Here is a 19,258-nt window from a genome sequence, read left to right as displayed (position 1 = left end):
TTTGGGATTGTGGTGTGCCGCAGGATTTTTAATGTAAAAAATTGTGCCACAGCAAAAAAATGGTTGAAAATCATTGCCATAGAGGATAGTTGTGCTTTTAAGGATCCAATGGATAAGAAGTTAGAGGGATTACTCAAGAAGATTTATGTACACCAGGGTCTGCAGGGGCAACCGGCTGTGTGCATTGCCACCGTCACTAGTGTGTCTGAGGCCCTCAGGACAGAAACTTCTTTGGATGAGATCCAAGGCAGAATAAAAGCTCTTAAGCTAGCTAATGCCTTTATTTTGGACGCTTCCCTTCAAGTTATCAAATTTGGGAGCTAAGATTTCGAGTTTCTCTATTCTATCCCTCAGAGCCTTATGGTTAAAACCTTGGTCTGCGGATGTGTCGTCCAAGTCAAAACTTCTAGCTATTCCTTACAAGGGGAAGACCTTGTTTGGTCCTGATCTGAAGGAGATTGTTTCTGATATCACGGGAGGTAAAGGTCATCTTCTCCCTCAAGATAAGAGAAATAAACAAAAAGGACAGAGCAATTTTCGTTCCTTTTCGAAATTTCAAAGGTTCCTCTTCCGCCTCCAAGCAGGAACAGTCTAAGCCTACATGGAGACCCAGCCAGTCTTGGAACAAAGGAAAACAGTCCAAGAAGCCGGATAGTTATTCCAAGACAGCATGAAGGGCATGCCCCCGATCCGGGACCGGATCTGGTAGGGGGCAGACTTTCCTTCGTTCAAGCCTGGGTTTGGGATATCCAGGATCCCTGGGCAATAGAAATAGTGTCTCAGGGATACAAATTGGAGTTCAAGAGTTTTCCTCCCAGAGGCAGGTTTCTTCTTTCAAGATTATCTGCAGACCAGATAAAGAGAGGTGTTCTTACATTGTGTAGGAGACCTCTCCGCTCTGGGAGTGATTGTTCCCGTTCCATTACTGGAACAGGGTCAGGGGTTTTATTCCAATCTGTTTGTGGTTCCCAAAAAGGAGGGAACCTTCAGAGCAATTTTAGACCTCAAGTCTAAAAAAAAGTTTCTCAGGGTACCGTCCTTCAAGATGGAAACGATTCGTTCCATTCTTCCATTGATCCAGGAGGGTCAATATATGACAACAGTGGACTTAAAGGATGTGTATCTACTGGTGAAACTCAAAAAATTAGAATATTGTGCAAAAGTTAATTTATTTCACTAATGCAACTTAAAAGGTGAAACTAATATGAGATAAACTCATTACATGCAAAGCAAGATAGTTTAAGCCGTGATTTATCATAATTGTGATGACTATGGCTTACAGCTCATGAAAACCCCAAATCCACAATCTCAGAAAATTAGAATATTACATGCAATCAATAAATCAAGGATTGTACATAGAACAATATCGGACCTCTGAAAAGTATAAGCATGCATACTGTATGTACTCAGTACTTGGTTTGGGCCCCTTTTGCAGCAATTACTGCCTCATTGCGGCGTGACATGGAAGCTATCAGCCTGTGGCACTGCTGAGGTGTTTGTGAAGACCAGGATGCTTCAATAGCGGCCTTCAGCTCTTCTGCATTATTCGGTCTCATGTCTCATCTTTCTCTTGGCAATGCCCCATAGATCAGGCGAGTTTGCTGGCCAATCAAGCACAGTAATCCCACGGTCATTGACCCAGGTTTTGGTGCTTTTGGCAGTGTGGGTAGTTGCCAAGTCCTGCTGGAAAATGAAGTCAGCATCCCCATAGAGCTCGTCTGCGGAAGGAAGCATGAAGTGCTCCAAAATCTCCTGGTAGACGGCTGCGTTGACCCTGGACTTAATGAAGCACAGTGGACCAACACCAGCAGATGACATGGCTCCCTAAATCAACACAGACTGTGGAAACTTCACACTGGACTTCAAGCATCTTTCAGTGTGTGCCTCTCCATTCTTCCTCCATATTCTGGGCCCTTGGTTTCCAAATGAGATGCAAAATTTGCTCTAATCAGAAAAGAGAACTTTGGACCACTGAGTAACAGACCAGGTCTGTTTTTCTTTAGCCCAGGTAAGACGCTTCTGACGTTGTTTGTTCAGGAGTGGCTTGACAAGAGGAATACGACATTTGAAGCCCATGTCCAGGATCCGTCTTTGTGTGGTGGCTCTTAATGCACTGACTCCAGCCTCAGTCCACTCCTTGTGAAAGTCCCCAACACTTTTGAATGGCCTTTTCCTGACAATCCTCTCCAGGCTGCGGTCATCCCTGCTGCTTGTGCACCTTTTTCTTCCACACTTTTCCCTTCCACATAACTTTCTATTAATATGCTTTGATACAGCACTTTGGGAACATCCAACTTCTTTTGCAATTACCTTTTGATGCTTTCCCTCCTTATGGAGGGTGTCAATGATGGTTTTCTGCACAACTGTCAGGTCAACAGTCTTTCCCATGATTGTGATTCCTACTGAACCAGACTGAGAGACAATTTAAAGGCCCAGGAACCCTTTGCAGGTGTTATGGCTTAATTAGCTTATTAGAGTGGGACACTTTGAGCCTAGAATATTGCACCTTTTCACAATATTCTAATTTTCTGAGATTGTGGATTTGGGGTTTTCATGAGCTGTAAGCCATAATCATTACAATTATGACAAATCACGGCTTGAACTATCTTGCTTTGCATGTAATGATTCTATCTCATATTAGTTTCACCTTTTAAGTTGCATTAGTGAAATAAATGAACTTTTGCAAGATATTCAAATTTTTTGAGTTTCACCTGTACATGTTCCCATTCACAGGGATCATCACAAGTTCTTAAGGTTTGCCTTTCTGGACAAACCCTTCCAGTTTGTGGCTCTTCCTTTCAGTCTGGCCACAGCCCCCAGAATCTTCACAAAGGTTCTGGGATCTCTATTGGTGGTGCTTCGATCAAAAGGCATTGCAATGTCGCCTTATCTGGATGACATTCTAGTTCAGGAGCCATCCTTTCAGATAGCAAGATCCCACACGGACTTGGGGTTGTCCTTCCTAAGTTCCCACGGATGGAAGGTCAATTCAGAAAAGAGTTCCTAAATTCCAAACACAAGGGTAACTTTCTTAGGAACCATAATAGACTCTGTCTATGAAGATTTTTCTGACAGAAGTCAGGAAATTAAAAATTATCGATACTTGCCTAGTCCTTCAGTGCACTCTTCTACCGTCAGTGGCTAAGTGCATGGAGTTAATCGGGCTGATGGTGGCAACAATGGACATCATCTCATTTGCTTGCTTCCATCTCAGAGCTCTGCAGTTGAACATGCTGAGACAATGGAACAGAGATTATTCGGACTTGTCCCCTTGACTTCTTCTGGAGCAGGAGACAAGGGACTCTCTACAATGGTGGTTGTCTCTGGATCATCTCTCCCAGGGAACATGCTTTCGCAGACCATCTTTGGTGATTGTGACAACAGATGCCAGCCTTCTAGGGTGGGGAGCAGTCTGGGGCTCTCTAAAGGCTCAGGAAATATAGACTGTCTGTTTTACCCATAAACATACTGGAACTGAGAGTGATCTACAATGCTCTTCTGGCCTGGCCCCAGTTAGCCTCGGTACAGTTTATCAAGTTCCAGTCGGACAACATAACGTCAGTGGCCTACATCAATCATCAGGGAGGAACGAGGGGTTCCTTGGCGATGACAGAGGTATCCAAAATAATTCAGTGGGCGGAGGCCCATTCTTGCTGTCTGTCAGCGATCCACATCTCTGGGTTCGACAACTGGGAGGCGGATTTTCTGAGCAGGCAGACCTTTCATCCGGGGGAGTGGGAACTCCACCCGGAAGTGTTCTCCAGCCTGGTTCTCAAGTGGGGTCAGCCGGAATTGGATCTCATGGCATCGCGGCAGAATGCCAAGCTCCCGAGATACGGGTCGAGATCCAGGGACCCCCAGGCGTAACTGATAGATGTTCTGGCGGCCCCTTGGACCTTCAATCTAGCATACCTGTTTCCTCCGTTTGCTCTTCTTCCTCGAGTAATTGCTCGAATCAAACAGGAAAGGGCCTCTGTGATCCTCATAGCACCGGCCTGGCCTCGCAGGATTTGGTATGCAGATCTGGTGGAGAGGACATCTCTACCACCTTGGGGACTTCCGTTGAGGAAGGACCTTCTGATTCAGGGACCCTTCCTTCACCCAAATCTAGTTTCTCTGAAGCTGACTGCTTGGAGATTGATCGCTTAATTTTAGTCAAGCGGGTATTTTCTGACTGTTATAGAGACCATGATTCAGGCTTGTAAGCCTGTTACTAGAAGCATTTACCATAAGATTTGGTGTAAATATCTCTATTGGTGTGAATCCAAGGGCTACTCATGGAGTAGAGTTAGGATTCCTAGAATTTTGTCTTTTCTCCAAGAGGGTTTGGAGAAAGGTTTATCGACAAGTTCACTAAAGGGGCAAATCTCGGCCTTATCTATTTTGTTACACAAACGTCTGGCGGATTTTCCAGATGTACAATTGTTCTGTATGAGTCTCCTTATCTTATTTTCCATTCAGATAAGGTAGTTTTACGTACTAAATTAGGATTTCTACCTAAGGTTGTTTCTGATCGGAACATTAATCAGGAGATTGTTGTTCCTTCCTTGTTTCCTAATCCTCCTTCTCAGAAGGAAAGACTTCTGCACAATTTGGACATGGTTCGTGCTTTAAAGTTTTACCTACAGGCGACTAAGGACTTTCGTCAGTCTTCTTCTTTGTTTGTGGTTTTCTCAGGAAAACGCAAGGGACAGAAGGCTACGGCTACTTCTTTCTTTTTGGCTTAAGAGTATCATACGTTTTGCATATGAGACTGCTGTACAGCAGCCTCCTGAGAGGGTTATGGCTCATTCCACGAGGGCTGTTGCTTCCTCATGGGCGTTCAAAAATGAGCTTCTGTGGAACAGATTTGCAAGGCTGCAACTTGGTCCTCTCCACGCTTTTTCAAAGTTCTACAAATTTGACACTTTTGCCTCGGCTGAGGCCGCTTTTGGGAGAAAGGTTTTTGAAGCAGTGGTGCCTTCCGTTTAGGTTCCCTGTCTTGTCCCTCCCGTATCATCTTTGTACTCTAGCTTGGGTATTGAATCCCATTAGTAATTAGGATGATCTGTGGACTCATCGTGTCTTAAAAAAGAAAATTTATGCTTACCTGATAAATTTATTTCTTTGACACAATGAGTCCACAGCCCGCCCTGTTTTTAGACACGTTGTGGGTTATTGTAAACTTCAGACACCTCTGCACCTTGACTTTTTCTTTTCTCTTCCTAACTTTGGTCGAATGACTGGAGTGGGAAGGAAGGGAGGAGCTATTTAACAGCTCTGCTGTGGTGCTAGTTGCCTCCTCCTGCTGACCAGGAGGTTAATATCCCATTTGTAATTAAAGATGATCTGTGGACTCATTGCGTCAAAAAAGAAATTTATCAGGTAAGCATACATTTTCTTAAGACACGATGAGTCCACGGATCATCTTAATTACTAATGGGATATTCACCTCCTGGTCAGCAGGAGGAGGCAAATAGCTCCTCCCTTCCCTCCCACCCCAGTCATTCTCTTTGCCTACGTTAGTGATAGGAAGAGGTAATGTGAGGTGTTAGAATGGATTCTTCAAATTTGTTATGCAGATCTGGTAGACATGTAATCTCTGCCACCTTGGAGACTTCCGTTGAAGGTCCTTCTAATTTAATGGCCCCTCCTTCACCCAAATCTGGTTTATCTGAAACTGACTGCTTGGTGATTGAACACTTATTATCCAAGCAGGGTTTTTCTGACTCGGTCATTGTGACCATGATTCAGGCTCGAAAGACTGTTACTAGTCAAATTAATCATAAGATATGGCGTCAATATTTCTATTGGTGTGATTCCATGGGCTACTCATGGAGTAGATAAGATTCCTAGAATTTTGTATTTTCTCCAAGAGGGTTTGAAGGAAGGTTTATCGTCAAGTTCCCTAACGGGTAAAAACTCTTTCTCTATTTTGTTGCACAAACGTCTGGTAGATGTCCCAGATGTACAATCATTTTGTCAGGCCTTGGTCAGGATCAGGCCTGTGTTCATACCAGTTAGTCCTCCATGGAGTCTGAATTTAGTTTTCAGAGTTCTTCAAGCGGCTCAGTTTCAGCCTATTCTTTCCTTTAGATATTGAGTTGTTATCTTGGAAAGTTTTATTTCTTGTTATTTCTTCTGCTCGGAGAGTGTCAGAGCTCTCGGCATTTCAGTATGAGTCTCCTTATCTTATTTCCATTCAGGTAAGGTAGTTTTACGTACTAAAATTAGGATTTCTTCCTAAGGTTGTTTCTGATTGAAACATTAATCCAGGAGATTGTTGTTCTTTTCTTGTGTCCTAATCCTTTTTCTCAGAAGGAAAGACTTCTGTTCAATTTGGACGTGGTCCGTGCTTTTCAGTTTTACCTGCAGGCGACTAAGGACTGTCGTCAGTCTTCTTTGTGGTTTTCTCAGGAAAAAACAAGGGACAGAAAGCTATGTCTACTACTTTTTCTTTTTGGCTGAAGAGTATCTTACGTTTTGCATGACTGACGGACAGCAGCCTCCAGGGAAAGTTACGGCTCATTCCATGAGGGCTGTTGCTTCCTCATGGGTGTTCATAAATGAAGCTTTTGTGGAACAGATTTTCAAGGCTGCAACTTGGTCCTCTCTTCACACTTTTTCAAAGTTCTACAAATTTGACACTTTTTTGTCTCGGCTGAGGCCGTTTTTGGGAGAAAGGTTCTTCAAGCAGTGGTGCCTTCCATTTAGGTTCCCTGTCTTGTCCCTCCCGTATCATCTGTGTACTCTAGCTTGGGTATTGAATCCCATTAGTAATTAAGATGATCCGTGGACTCATTGTGTCTTAAAAAAGAGAATTTATGCTTACCTGATAAATTTATTTCTTTTTTGACACGATGAGTCCACGGCCCGCCCTGTTCTTTTAGACAGGTTGTGGGTTATTGTAAACTCCAGACACCTCTGCACCTTGGCGCTTCCTTTCTCTTCCTAACTTCGGTCGAATGACTGGAGTTGGAGGGAAGGGAGGAGCTATTTAACATCTCTGCTGTGGTGCTCTTTGCCTCATCCTGCTGATCAGGAGGTGAATATCCCATTAGTAATTAAGATGATCCGTGGACTCATCGTGTCAAAAAAGAAATACATTTATCAGGTAAGCATAAATTTTCTTTTTTTTATTGGGTAGAGGTTCAGGACTGGTGCCCTCAGTATGGGGCCGCCTATTGTACCCACCTGTTTTTGCATTCAGTGTCCTTTATAGCGTGGGTATTGTTTTCCCAAAAGTAATGAATGCAGCTGTGGACTCTTTCCATTTAAGAAGAAAAACATAAATTATGCTTACCTGACAATTTCCTTTTCTTCTGATAGAGTCCACAGCTCCCCACCCGTAATTTTATGTGGGGCGTCCTTATATTCTTCTGGCACCTTTCACTCTGGTATTTCTTCTACTGTTCCTTGTTCCTCTGCAGAATGACTGGGGGATGAGGGGAGTGGGATGAGTATTTAAGCCTTTTGCTGGGGTGTCTTTGCCCTCCTCCTGGTGGCCAGGTTCTTATTTCCCAAAAGTAATGAATGCAGCTGTGGACTCTTTCCATCAGAAGAAAAGGAAATGATCAGGTAAGCATAATTTTTTTTTGCATTTGATTCTCATGCAGCTTGGTTCAGCTGTATTAGCCCGCACACCGCCATGACTATTACATACAGATGTGTTCCTTCCCTGAAGATCTCAGCATCAAGCTTACCTGAGATTGCAGACCACTCTTCTTAGTTATTTGCTGAAAGATAGGAAATGCAGGGAACAGGGTGGAACAGCAGGCCAGAGGTCTCGGTGCTCGGATCTTAAATAGAAATAAAACTAAACATTGTTAAAGGGACAGTCTGGTCAGAATTAAACTTTCATGGTTCAGATAGAGCAGCAATTTTAAGTAACTTTCTAATTTACTCCTATTATTTTTTCTTCTTTCTCTTGGAATCTTTATTTGATCTAAGCTTTGAAGCCGGCCCATTTGATTCTGCTCCTGGGTAGCGCTTGCTGATTGGTGGTTAAATGTAGTGCTACCCAGGTATCGAACCAAAAATGGGTCGCCTTCTAATCTTAGTTCCTGTTTTTTAAAATAAAGATACCAAGCGAACGAAGAAAAATTGACACATTTGACTATTTAAATTTAATACATGAAAGTGAAAAAGTAACAAGAATTTTTTTTTGTCAGGTTACACAATATGATACATGCCTCATTGTTTTCAAATTAATTCTTATGAAAATATAAATAAATAACATCTAATCTTACAGTAGCGAGCTGACGTGTTGAGCCATTCTGTACCTTTGTTTGTCAGGTTACACAATACAATGCATGCCTCATTGTTCTATTTAATTTGTTTTTATAAAAATATAAATAAATCAAAAACATATAATTAGTCTTGCCGTAGCGAGCTGATGTCTTTAGCCATTCTGTGCCTTTGTCAGGTTGCACAATATGATGCATGCCTCATTGTTTAATTTGTTTTTATAAAGTATAAATAAAACATCTAATTAGTCTTGCAGTAAGTAGTGAGCTGATGTGTTTAGCCATTCTGTGCCTTTGTCAGGTTGCACAATATGATGCATGCCTCATTGTTTTCTATATAAATAAATAAAACGTCTGAGTCTTACAGTAGCGAGCTGACTGGTTTATCCATCCTGCACCTTTGTTTGCCAGGTCCATGATGTATTCAGGAGAACTAAAACTAGAGAAGAGGACCATGTCTGCGCAAGTAGAAGGTGGTGTTCACGGCCTCCATTCGTAAGTATCACTTACTTTATAATGTCTTGGTTTAATACAGAGGTTGCGTGTTCCTAATTCTTTCACCCTGAGGGGGCTTTATAACTAGTGAGTCTTAACAAGTCATTCATGGGGTTCCTTGACACATCTGCTCATTACATCTGTGTTGTTGCTTTTTAGTATTTATTCATTTATTTATTTTTAAAAAGGGGGTGGGGGGGATCAAGCAGTTGCGGCCACTGGAAGTTGTAATTGTCCGTCACTAACAGATATTCAGAAAACGACTAATGGGGTGGACACAATAAAGAAGTTTGTGATTAAAATGTTGTCCCATATATACATACAGGTATATAGGTTCTCCTGGCTTCTCGTGGCGCAGTACTGTGAGTACTTGTTATTGTTAGTGGTTTACTCAAGGTAAACTGAGGCGAGTGTCAGCTGTAGTTTAGGTTTTAGGCAGTTTGATCTCTAGATCATCAGATCTAGTGACCTACCTCACTGACATGAACTCTTCTTAGTGATTTATTGCTGGAAGGTTATTCAGTGCCACCAAAAACCATCCGTGCGTAATAAGGTGAATTCGTGTTGCATCAAGAGTCATATTTATTGATTGAGGGAATAATTGTTTCTTTAAGCGGAAAACATTTTAGTAATGAGCACAATATTACAATTTGTGATCATTTCTCTGAATAGGTTTTTCTCAAGGACAAGTAAATACAGTAGATTTCCTTAATACTTGCATTATAAAAAGACAATGCAATAGCACTTAGTCTGAACTTAAAGGGACACTGTACCCAAATTTTTTCTTTCGTAATTCAGATTGAGCATGACATTTTAAGCAACTTTCTAATTTACTCCTTTTATCAAATGTTCTTCATTCTCTTGGTATCTTTATTTGAAATTCAAAAATGTAAGTTTAGATGCCGGCCCATTTTTGTTGAACAACCTGGGTTGTCCTTGCTGATTGGTGGATAAATTCATTCACCAATAAAAAAAAGTGCTGTCCAGAGTACTGAACCCAAAACAAGCTTAGATGCCTTCTTTTTCAAATAAAGATAGCAAGAGAACGAAGAAAAATTGATAATAGGAGTAAATTAGAATGTTGCTTAACATTGCATGTTCTTTCTGAATTACAAAAGAAAAATTTTGGGTACAGTGTCCCTTTAAGAGTAGTAGATTTTTTTCTGACAAATTTCAAAGTTATTTCTATTTCCACTCCCCCTATATCATGTGACAGCCATCAGCCAATCACAAATACATATATGTATATTCTGTAAATTCTTGCACATGCTCAGTAGGAGCTGGTGACTCGAAAGTGTAAATATAAAATACAGTGCACATTTTTTTTAACGGAAGTAAATTGGAAAGTTGTTTAACCCCTTAACGACCAATGACGTACGCCACACGTCCTCAAAAAAAAAATACAGTTAATGACCGAGGACGTGTGGCGTACGTCCTTGGTCTGGAAAGCAGCTGGAAGCGATCCTGCTCGCTTCCAGCTGCTTTCCGGTTATTGCAGTGATGCCTCAATATAGAGGCATCCTGCAATAACCCCCCTTGGCCATCCGATGCAGAGAGCCCCACTCTGTGGCCCTCTCTACACCGGACATCGGTGGCCGGTATCGTTGGTGGGTGGGAGCAAGTCTGAGAGGCGGGTGGGTGGCCATCGATGTGCCGAGTGGAGGGGGGCGGGACATACGAGAGGACGCGAGTGCACGAGGGGCGGCGGGCAGGCGCGTGCACGGGGCGGGAGGGAACCGCTACACTGCAGAAAAAAAAGTTAATAAAAGTTAAAAACAAACAAACATATATTTAAAAAAAAAATGATCATCTAAGGGTTCTGGAAGGGGTGGGGGATTGGTCTTGGGGGGGGGGGGAGCTACACTACAGAAAAGGGCAATAAATACCCAAGATGGTGCCCATTAAGGCAGAGGGGGAGGGTTAGAAAGCTGTTTGGTGGGGGATCAGTGAGGTTGGGGGCTAAGGGGGGATCCTACACAGCAGCATATGTAAATATGCTATATAAAAAAAAGCCCAAATATAGCTTTTATTTTAGTACTGCCAGAGTTTCTGCCAGTACTTAAGATGGCGGGGACAATTGTGGGGTGGGGGAGAGAAGAGAGCTGTTTGGGAGGGATCAGGGGGTCTGATGATTTAGGTGAGAGGCTGAGCTCTACACTAAAGCTAAAATTAACCCTGCAAGCTCCCTACAAGCTACATAATTAACCCCATCACTGCTAGCCATAATACATGTGTGATGCGCAGCGGCATTTGGCGGCCTTCTAATTACCAAAAAGCAACGCCAAAGCCATATATGTCTGCTATTTCTGAACAAAGGGGATCCCAGAGAAACATTTGCAACCATTTGTGCCATAATTGCACAAGCTGTTTGTAAATGATTTCAGTGAGAAACCTAAAATTGTGAAAAATTTAACGTTATTTTTTAATTTGATCGCATTTGGCGGTGAAATGGTGGCATGAAATATACCAAAATTGGCCTAGATCAATACTTGGGGTTGTCTACTACACTAAAGCTAAAATTACCCCTAAAAGCTCCCTACATGCTCCCTAATTAACCCCTTCACTGCTGGGCATAATAAAAGTGTAGTGCGCAGTGGCATTTAGCAGCCTTCTAATTAACAAAAAGCAACGCCAAAGCCATATGTCTGCTATTTCTGAACAAAAGGGATCCCAGAGAAGAATTTACAACAATTTAAGCCATAATTGCACAAGTTGTTTGTAAATAATTTCAGTGAGAAACCAAAAGTTTGTGAAAAAATTAGTGAAAAAGTGAACAATTTTTTGTATTTAATCGCATTTGGCGGTGAAATGGTGGCATGAAATATACCAAAATGGGCCTAGATCAATACTTTGGGATGTCTACTAAAAAAATATATATACATGTCAATGGATATTCAGGTATTCCTGACAGATATCAGTGTTCCAATGTAACTAGCGCTAATCTTGAAAAAAAGTGGTTTGGAAATAGCAAAGTGCTACTTGTATTTATGGCCCTATAACTTGCAAAAAAGCAAAGAACATGTAAACATTGGGTATTTCTAAACTCAGGACAAAATTTAGAAACTATTTAGCATGGGTGTTTTTTGGTGGTTGTAGATGTGTAACAGATTTTGGGGGTCAAAGTTAGAAAAAGTGTGTTCTTTTTCAAGTTTTTCCTCATATTTTATAAAAAAAAATTTATAGTAAATTATAAGATATGAAAATAATGGTATTTTTAGAAAGTCCATTTAATGGCGAGAAAAACGGTATATAATATGTGTGGGTACAGTAATGAGTATATAATATGTGTGGGTACAGTAAATGAGCAAGAGGAAAATTACAGCTAAACACAAACACCGCAGAAATGTAAAAATAGCCTTGGTCCCAAACGGACAGAAAATGGAAAAGTGCTGCGGTCATTAAGGGGTTAAAATCACATGCTGTATCTGAATCAAAGTAAATTTCACCGGAGTGTCCCTTTAAGGCAACACATGAAGCAGGTGATGAAGGTTATTAGTAATTTATCTACAAATAAAGCAACAGAAATGCCCCCTCCTCCGCATTACAGTTAAGCTGCACGGACCTTACAGAATACATAATAATTCCTGATCTGTCCCCTTCTCTGCATGGTGTATGTCAGTCTGGAGTTACCAGACATCATCTTCACGTTCTCTGGTTGGATTTCCAGGTTTGATTTTCCTGTAGGTCACTGAGACTTCCAGAAGCAAGTTGTGTTCCTGTTTAGCAATCATTTTTTTGCAGCAAAATCTAAGCACCGTACCTGTGCTTTTTTCTTTAAGAGCATAAAGCATTGCTCTCATTAAATTGTTCATTTAGTATCTGCTACTACTACACCTACACAGCTGCCAACAAACAGGTCTCACCTTGCTGGACCCTCAGATGTGTCATCTCTAGAGGCCAATCGTGTATCCCTTCCCTCTGTAGAGGCCAATCGTGTATCCCTTCCCTCTGTAGAGGCCAATCGTGTATCCCTTCCCTCTGTAGAGGCAAATCGTGTATCATTTCCCTCTCTTGAAGGCAAATCATGTATCCCTTCCCTCTCTCTAGAAGGCAAATCGTGTATCGCCTTCCCTCTGTAGAGGCAAATCATGTATCGCCTCCCTCTCTAGAGGCAAATCATGTATGCCTCCCTCTCTAGAGGCAAATCATGTATCCCTTCCCTCTCTCTAGAGGCAAATCATGTATCCCTTCCCTCTGTAGAGGCCAATTGTGTATCCCTTCCCCCTCTCTAGAAGGCAAATCGTGTATCCCTTCCCCCTCTCTAGAAGGCAAATCGTGTATCCCTTCCCCCTCTCTAGAAGGCAAATCGTGTATCCCTTCCCCCTCTCTAGAAGGCAAATCGTGTATCCCTTCCCCCTCTCTAGAAGGCAAATCGTGTATCCCTTCCCCCTCTCTAGAAGGCAAATCGTGTATCCCTTCCCCCTCTCTAGAAGGCAAATCGTGTATCCCTTCCCCCTCTCTAGAAGGCAAATCGTGTATCCCTTCCCCCTCTCTAGAAGGCAAATCGTGTATCCCTTCCCCCTCTCTAGAAGGCAAATCGTGTATCCCTTCCCCCTCTCTAGAAGGCAAATCGTGTATCCCTTCTCCCTCTCTAGAAGGCAAATCGCGTATCCCTTCTCCCTCTCTAGAAGGCAAATCGCGTATCCCTTCCCCCTCTCTAGAAGGCAAATCGCGTATCCCTTCCCCCTCTCTAGAAGGCAAATCGCGTATCCCTTCCCCCTCTCTAGAAGGCAAATCGCGTATCCCTTCCCCCTCTCTAGAAGGCAAATCGCGTATCCCTTCCCCCTCTCTAGAAGGCAAATCGCGTATCCCTTCCCCCTCTCTAGAAGGCAAATCGCGTATCCCTTCCCCCTCTCTAGAAGGCAAATCGCGTATCCCTTCCCCCTCTCTAGAAGGCAAATCGCGTATCCCTTCCCCCTCTCTAGAAGGCAAATCGCGTATCGCCTCCCTCTCTGTGTAAGGGGATGTTTCACAAGGTCTCAGTACATTTTACACCTCAGTCTGTACATAGGGGTCTCTACAGGGTATAAATGATTCTAGGATCATTCCGCTTTTACAATGAAGTTCTGTCACATCTCTTGTGAAAGTTCCATGAAATCTTCCGACCTGGCCTCATATTCCTTGTTCACAATATGATGAGTGCAGAAAAAGTTCATCCCCCTGACCTGAGAGCAGACAGGCGATGAGGATCTCCCTGGTACAGCTTTCTAGTGCAGTTAGGACAAAATGTTTTTATAAGTTTTACCTCTTGTGAACGTAGCTCAGAACAGATTTGTGCCACTTTTTCCATCAATATTTATGAAGTGAGGGAATCAATCTCTGTGCTGCTTCTGCAGGTGACCCCCACAAGCCTTTACAGGTCAGGCACACTCATGATGGAATTATATCAAATGAACAGCTACTCACTGTCAAACCGCCATTTAGGAATCATCAGCATCAGTCATGTAATGTGGGTCACTAAAAGGCTGTAATGGGCAGCTCCTCTCAAGTTAAAGGCTGTAATGGGCAGCTCCTCTCAAGTTAAAGGCTGTAATGGGCAGCTCCTCTCAAGTGGAGCACCTGGTTAGAAAGTAGAACCTCGGCTCTCAAATGTTTGTACTTGACGGGGGAGAGAGAAAAATTAGCTAAATGTGAGTATGAAACAATTAGAGGTAGGGGGTGTGGTTGTTTACAAAGGTGCTTAACCCAATAGGAACATGGGGATAAGTTATTGGCATATACAATAGAGGTCATTTGCTCTTCTCAAGCATGTCCGCTTTTCTCACAGAAAGATCCCAGGCACCAGTGTATGGTAATTGGTAAGGAATGATTTTAGCCTGGGGCTATAAAGATATGTATAGGGACTTATCTTTATCAGGAGAAGGTGATACTGGCACTATGAGTTGTCACATATATTCATTACACAGTGCAGAAGGTTTTGTTCTTAGCATATCACAAGTGTATTTGTTGTATTTCCTCTAAGGACAACCTGCTTACTAAATACCTGCATTTGTCTCTACAAATAACTGATCCTATTAATTAGTCTAACACAAGTTTCTCATTGGTCATTACCACACTGAAGACTTCATACACACCAGTCTTCACCAAGTGCTACTACCATGTTTGGGCAGTCTTGTCCTTCATTCCTTCTTGTCGTGAAAGTAATCAGGCATTTGCCTACTGAGTCTGTTCACTTTTGAGCTATCACATCAAAAGAAGTAAATCTTCGACACATGGTCTGCAGTATCCTAAACCTCTATATATTTTCACCATGCTAAGACCCAGTCTATGATTTCTTTTACAAGATACGACGAGTCCACGGATTTCATCCTTATGGGATATCGCCTCCTGGTCAGCAGGAGGAGGCAAAGAGCAACACAGCAGAGCTGTATATATAGCTCCTCCCTTCCCTCCCACTCCAGTCATTCTCTTTGCCTGTGTTAGTGATAGGAAGAGGTAAAGTGAGGTGTTAGTACTCACTGGTATCATTTAAAATAATAAACTCTTGATTGAAGAATCTAAACTATTTTTTTATCAGGGTAGAGCTACAGGCTTTTCAGAAAGGGACCGGGGAGATCTTCGTTCTGTGACTCCCATACTATTTGCTGCCCTGATGATGATGGTCTTAGCAATTTATCTGAGACCCTATTTGTTCCCACAGATCGTCTGAAGGTGATGAAAAGAACATCTTCATTGTGTGGGACCACGTCATGCTGTGCTCAGCATTAAGGTATGTGCAGTCATTTGTTTCTGGGGAGACTGAGGTATCTCAGAACAGACTGGCATTTATTCCCTATACCGGGAAGGGGTCATCAGTTTGCACAGGGTTCATGAGTGGTGTGCATGGGTTTCCCCTCTTTATTATGTGAAGTCAGCTGTGCTTTCAGTGCCCTCATATGTGATTAACCTGGTGGATATATTCTGTTTGTGGGCTTGACGCTGGGAGATTGCGGAGTTATTACCCAAGTGTTCTAACGTTAGCTTGGCTAAGTTAATGGCAGGACAGGGGAGTGTGTTTGTTTGAGGGGCACATTGGCGGTACACTTTATAATTGATTGAGTTGCTTAAAATCGACATTTTTATTCCCATGCGGTTTTCCTATTACCAGGGACTTAGTTTCCGCCCACGATGGGAGGGGCCTGGGTTTTCGCGCGCTTAGCCGCGCAGTTGTTATCCGGATCCTTGATCGGCAGCAGGTCTCTAGGCTCCGGTGTGGCCTAAGCCAGCTTGTGTCTGCAACTTTCACAAGCGCTCTTAGGAGCGCCGCTCACGGAGTATCCTTAAGTGACTCGTGGGGACAGGTAGGCGCCGCAGCAGAGCTGTGGCGTGGTGTAATTGCTGAAGTTTGTCAATAAAACGTTACGCATAGTTAGACTGTACAGATAAAGAAAAATGTACTAAAAGTTTTATAGTGCTCCCTGTTATTACATGGTTTATTGTGGAGCAGAGATATTAATTCGGCTTTATTTTTTAAAGACACAGTATACTTGTTTTTTCAAAAACTTTTCTCTAAGTATTTGCTTTTTATATTAAATTAAAAAAACGACCAATATTGCTATTGCTAGTTTGTTTGTCATGTCTGAACTTCAGGAAAGTACATGTTCTATGTGTTTGGATGCCAATGTGGAACCCCCTATTCCTTTTTTCCCTCATGTACTGAGAAGGCTTTACAGTTTAAAGAACAAATTTTCTTTAATGCAAGTATATCTAAGGATGCTTCTCAGCCTGATGAGACTCAGGGTATGCCGCAACTTTCTCCCCAAGCGTCACAACCTTTAACGCCTGCTCAGGTGACGCCATCAACTGCGTCCACTTCTTTTACTCTACAGGATATGGCTGCAGTTATGTCATCCACTCTAAGTTGCCAGCTTTACAAGGCAAACGCAGTAGGACAGAGACCCATGTGGTCCCTGCGACTTCTGATGCTTTGATGGCTATCTACGATGTACCCTCCCAGGGTTTTGAATTGGGGGGTAGGGAGGCCCGGTCTTAGGGGGAACTGTCTGACTTAGGAAGTGCATTACCTCAGACAGATTCGGAAGTGATGTCTTTCAGGTTTAAGCTTGAACACCTCCGTCTGTTACTACGGGAGGTTTTGATGACTCTGGTCGACTGTGACTCTATTGTGGTCCTTCCAGAGATATTGAGTAAGATGGACAGATACTTGGAGGACCCTTCTTATTCTGATGTTTTTCCGGTTCCTAAGAGAATTTTGGAAATTATTGCTAGGGAATGGGAAAGACTGGGTATCCCGTTCTCCCCTTCCCCTATGTTTAAGAAAATGTACCCTATAGCTGACACCGTGCGGGATTCTTGGCAGACGATCCCTAAAGTGGAGGGAGCTATCTCTACCCTGGCTAAGCGTACAACTTATTCCTATAGAGGACAGTTGTGCTTTCAAAGACCCCATGGATAAGAAGTTGGAGGGTCTTCTCAAAAAACTTTGTTTATCAAGGGTTTCTTTTGCAACCGACGGCCTGCATTGTAACACAACTGCAGTCGCTTTTTGGTTTGACGCTCTAGAAGAGTCCCTTAGGACTGAGACTTCTTTAGAGGAAATACAGGATAGAATTAAGGCCCTTAAGCTGGCTAATTCTTTTATTACGGATGCTTCTTTTCAGATCGCCAAATTGTCGGCTAAGAATGCAGGATTCGCCATCTTAGCACGAAGAGCCTTATGGTTAAAATCTTGGTCTGCGGATGTATCCTGTAAATCTAAGCTCTTGGCTATTCCTTTCAAGGGAAAGACACTGTTCGGGCCTGACTTGAAGGAGATCATTTCTGTTAATACGGGAGGTAAAGGTCACCTTCTCCCTCAAGATAAAACATCTAAGCAAAGGGGACGACAGAGTACTTTTCGTTCCTTTTGAAACTTCAAGGGAATCCCCTCCTTCCTCTTTCACTAAACAGGAAGGGAATTTTTCTCAAGCCAAGTCCACCTGGATACCCAACCAGACTTGGAACAAGGGTAAACAACCCAAGAAGCCTGCTGCCGATACCAAGACAGCATGAAGGGGTGGCCCCCGATCTGGGACCGGATCTAGTAGGGGGCAGACTTTCTTTCTTTGTCCAGGTTTGGATCAGAGATGTTCAGGATCCCTGGGCACTAGAAATCGTGTCTCAGGGGTATCAGTTGGAGTTCAAAAATTCCTTTCCCAGAGGAAGGTTCCTTCTTTCACGATTATCTGTCGACCAGATAAAGAGAGGCGTTCTTACGCTGTGTAGATCTATCCCTCATGGGAGTAATATGCTCCATTCCAATTCAGGAACAGGGGCAGGGGTTTTACTCAAATCTGTTTGTAGTTCCCAAAAAAGAGGGAACGTTTCGACCCATTTTAGATCTCAAAAGCCTAAACAAGTTTCTCAGAGTTCCATCCTTCAAGATGGAAACTATTCGGACCATTCTTCCGTTGATCCAGGAGGGACAATATATGACTACCGTGGATCTAAAGGATGCATATCTTCATATCCCTATTCACAGGGATTATCACAAGTTCCTAAGGTTTGCCTTCCTGGACAAACATTTTCAATTCGTGGCCCTTCCTTTTGGTCTGGCCACAGCACCCAGAATTTTCACAAAGGATCTGGGGTCTCTTACTAGCGGTTCTCAGGCCGCGGGGCATTGCAGTGGCGCCTTATCTGGACGACATTCTGATCCAGGTGTTGTCTTATCAACTAACAAAGTCTCATACCGACATTGTCCTGTCCTTTCTGCGGACTCACGGGTGGAAGGTGAATCTAGCAAAGAGTTCACTAATTTCACAGACAAGGGTTCCTTTCCTGGGAACTCTAATAGACTCTCTATCCATGAAAATCTTTTTCACGGAAGTCAGAAAATTCAAGATTCTGAATACATGCCGTTCCCTTCAGTCCAATCCTCGGCCGTCAGTGGCTCAGTGCATGGAGGCAATTGGATTGATGGTGGCAGCAATGGACATCATTCCGTTCGCTCGTTTTCATCTCAGACCTCTACAACTGAGCATGCTCAGACAATGGAATTGAGATTATGCAAATTTTTCTCCTCAAATAGATCTGGATCAGGAGACAAGGGATTCTCTTCTTTGGTGGTTGTCGCCGGATCATCTGTCCCAAGGGACGTGCTTCCGCAGACCCTCATGGGTGATAATGACAACGGACGCCAGCCTAATAGGATGGGGTGCAGTCTGGAACTTAGTTCGGAGTCTCTGCTTCCCATCAATATTCTGGCGCTGAGGGCAATATTCAATGCGCTTAAGGCTTGGCCTCAGTTGGCTTCGGCCAAATGCATCAGATTCCAGTCGGACAACATCGCGACTGTGGCTTACATCAATCATCAGGGAGGAACAAGGAGTTCCTTAGAGATGACAGAAGTAGCTAAGATAATTCAGTGGGCGGAAGCTCACTCTTATCTGTCAGCAATCTACATCCCAGGAGTGGACAACTGGGAGGCGGATTTTTTGAGCAGACAGACGTTTCATCCGGGGGAATGGGAGCTCCATCAGGAGGTCATTGCCAACCTGATTCTCAAATGGGGCAGGCCAGAGCTGGATCTTATGGCATCTCGTCAGAATGCCAAGCTC

The 19,258-nt window shown here is 43.1% G+C and overlaps 1 protein-coding gene across 2 annotated transcripts in view; it reads left to right on the top strand.

The window, feature by feature from the left end:
- The window catches only part of LOC128662540 (inosine-5'-monophosphate dehydrogenase 1), a 230,833-nt gene that overhangs the window by 162,776 nt on the left and 48,799 nt on the right, over positions 1-19,258 (top strand). For both annotated transcript variants that reach the window (XR_008402796.1, XM_053716324.1), the window contains exon 5: positions 8,637-8,720. Coding sequence is in view for 1 of the 2 variants with exons in the window: in XM_053716324.1 (XP_053572299.1) it covers positions 8,637-8,720 (84 nt within the window). In the remaining variant the exon portion in view is untranslated. The remainder of the gene's footprint in view (positions 1-8,636; positions 8,721-19,258) is intronic.

Source organism: Bombina bombina, chromosome 6 (genome assembly GCF_027579735.1).
Source record: "Bombina bombina isolate aBomBom1 chromosome 6, aBomBom1.pri, whole genome shotgun sequence".
In the NCBI taxonomy this organism is placed as follows: Eukaryota; Metazoa; Chordata; class Amphibia; order Anura; family Bombinatoridae; genus Bombina; species Bombina bombina.
This window is presented reverse-complemented; position numbering and strand designations above follow the sequence as displayed.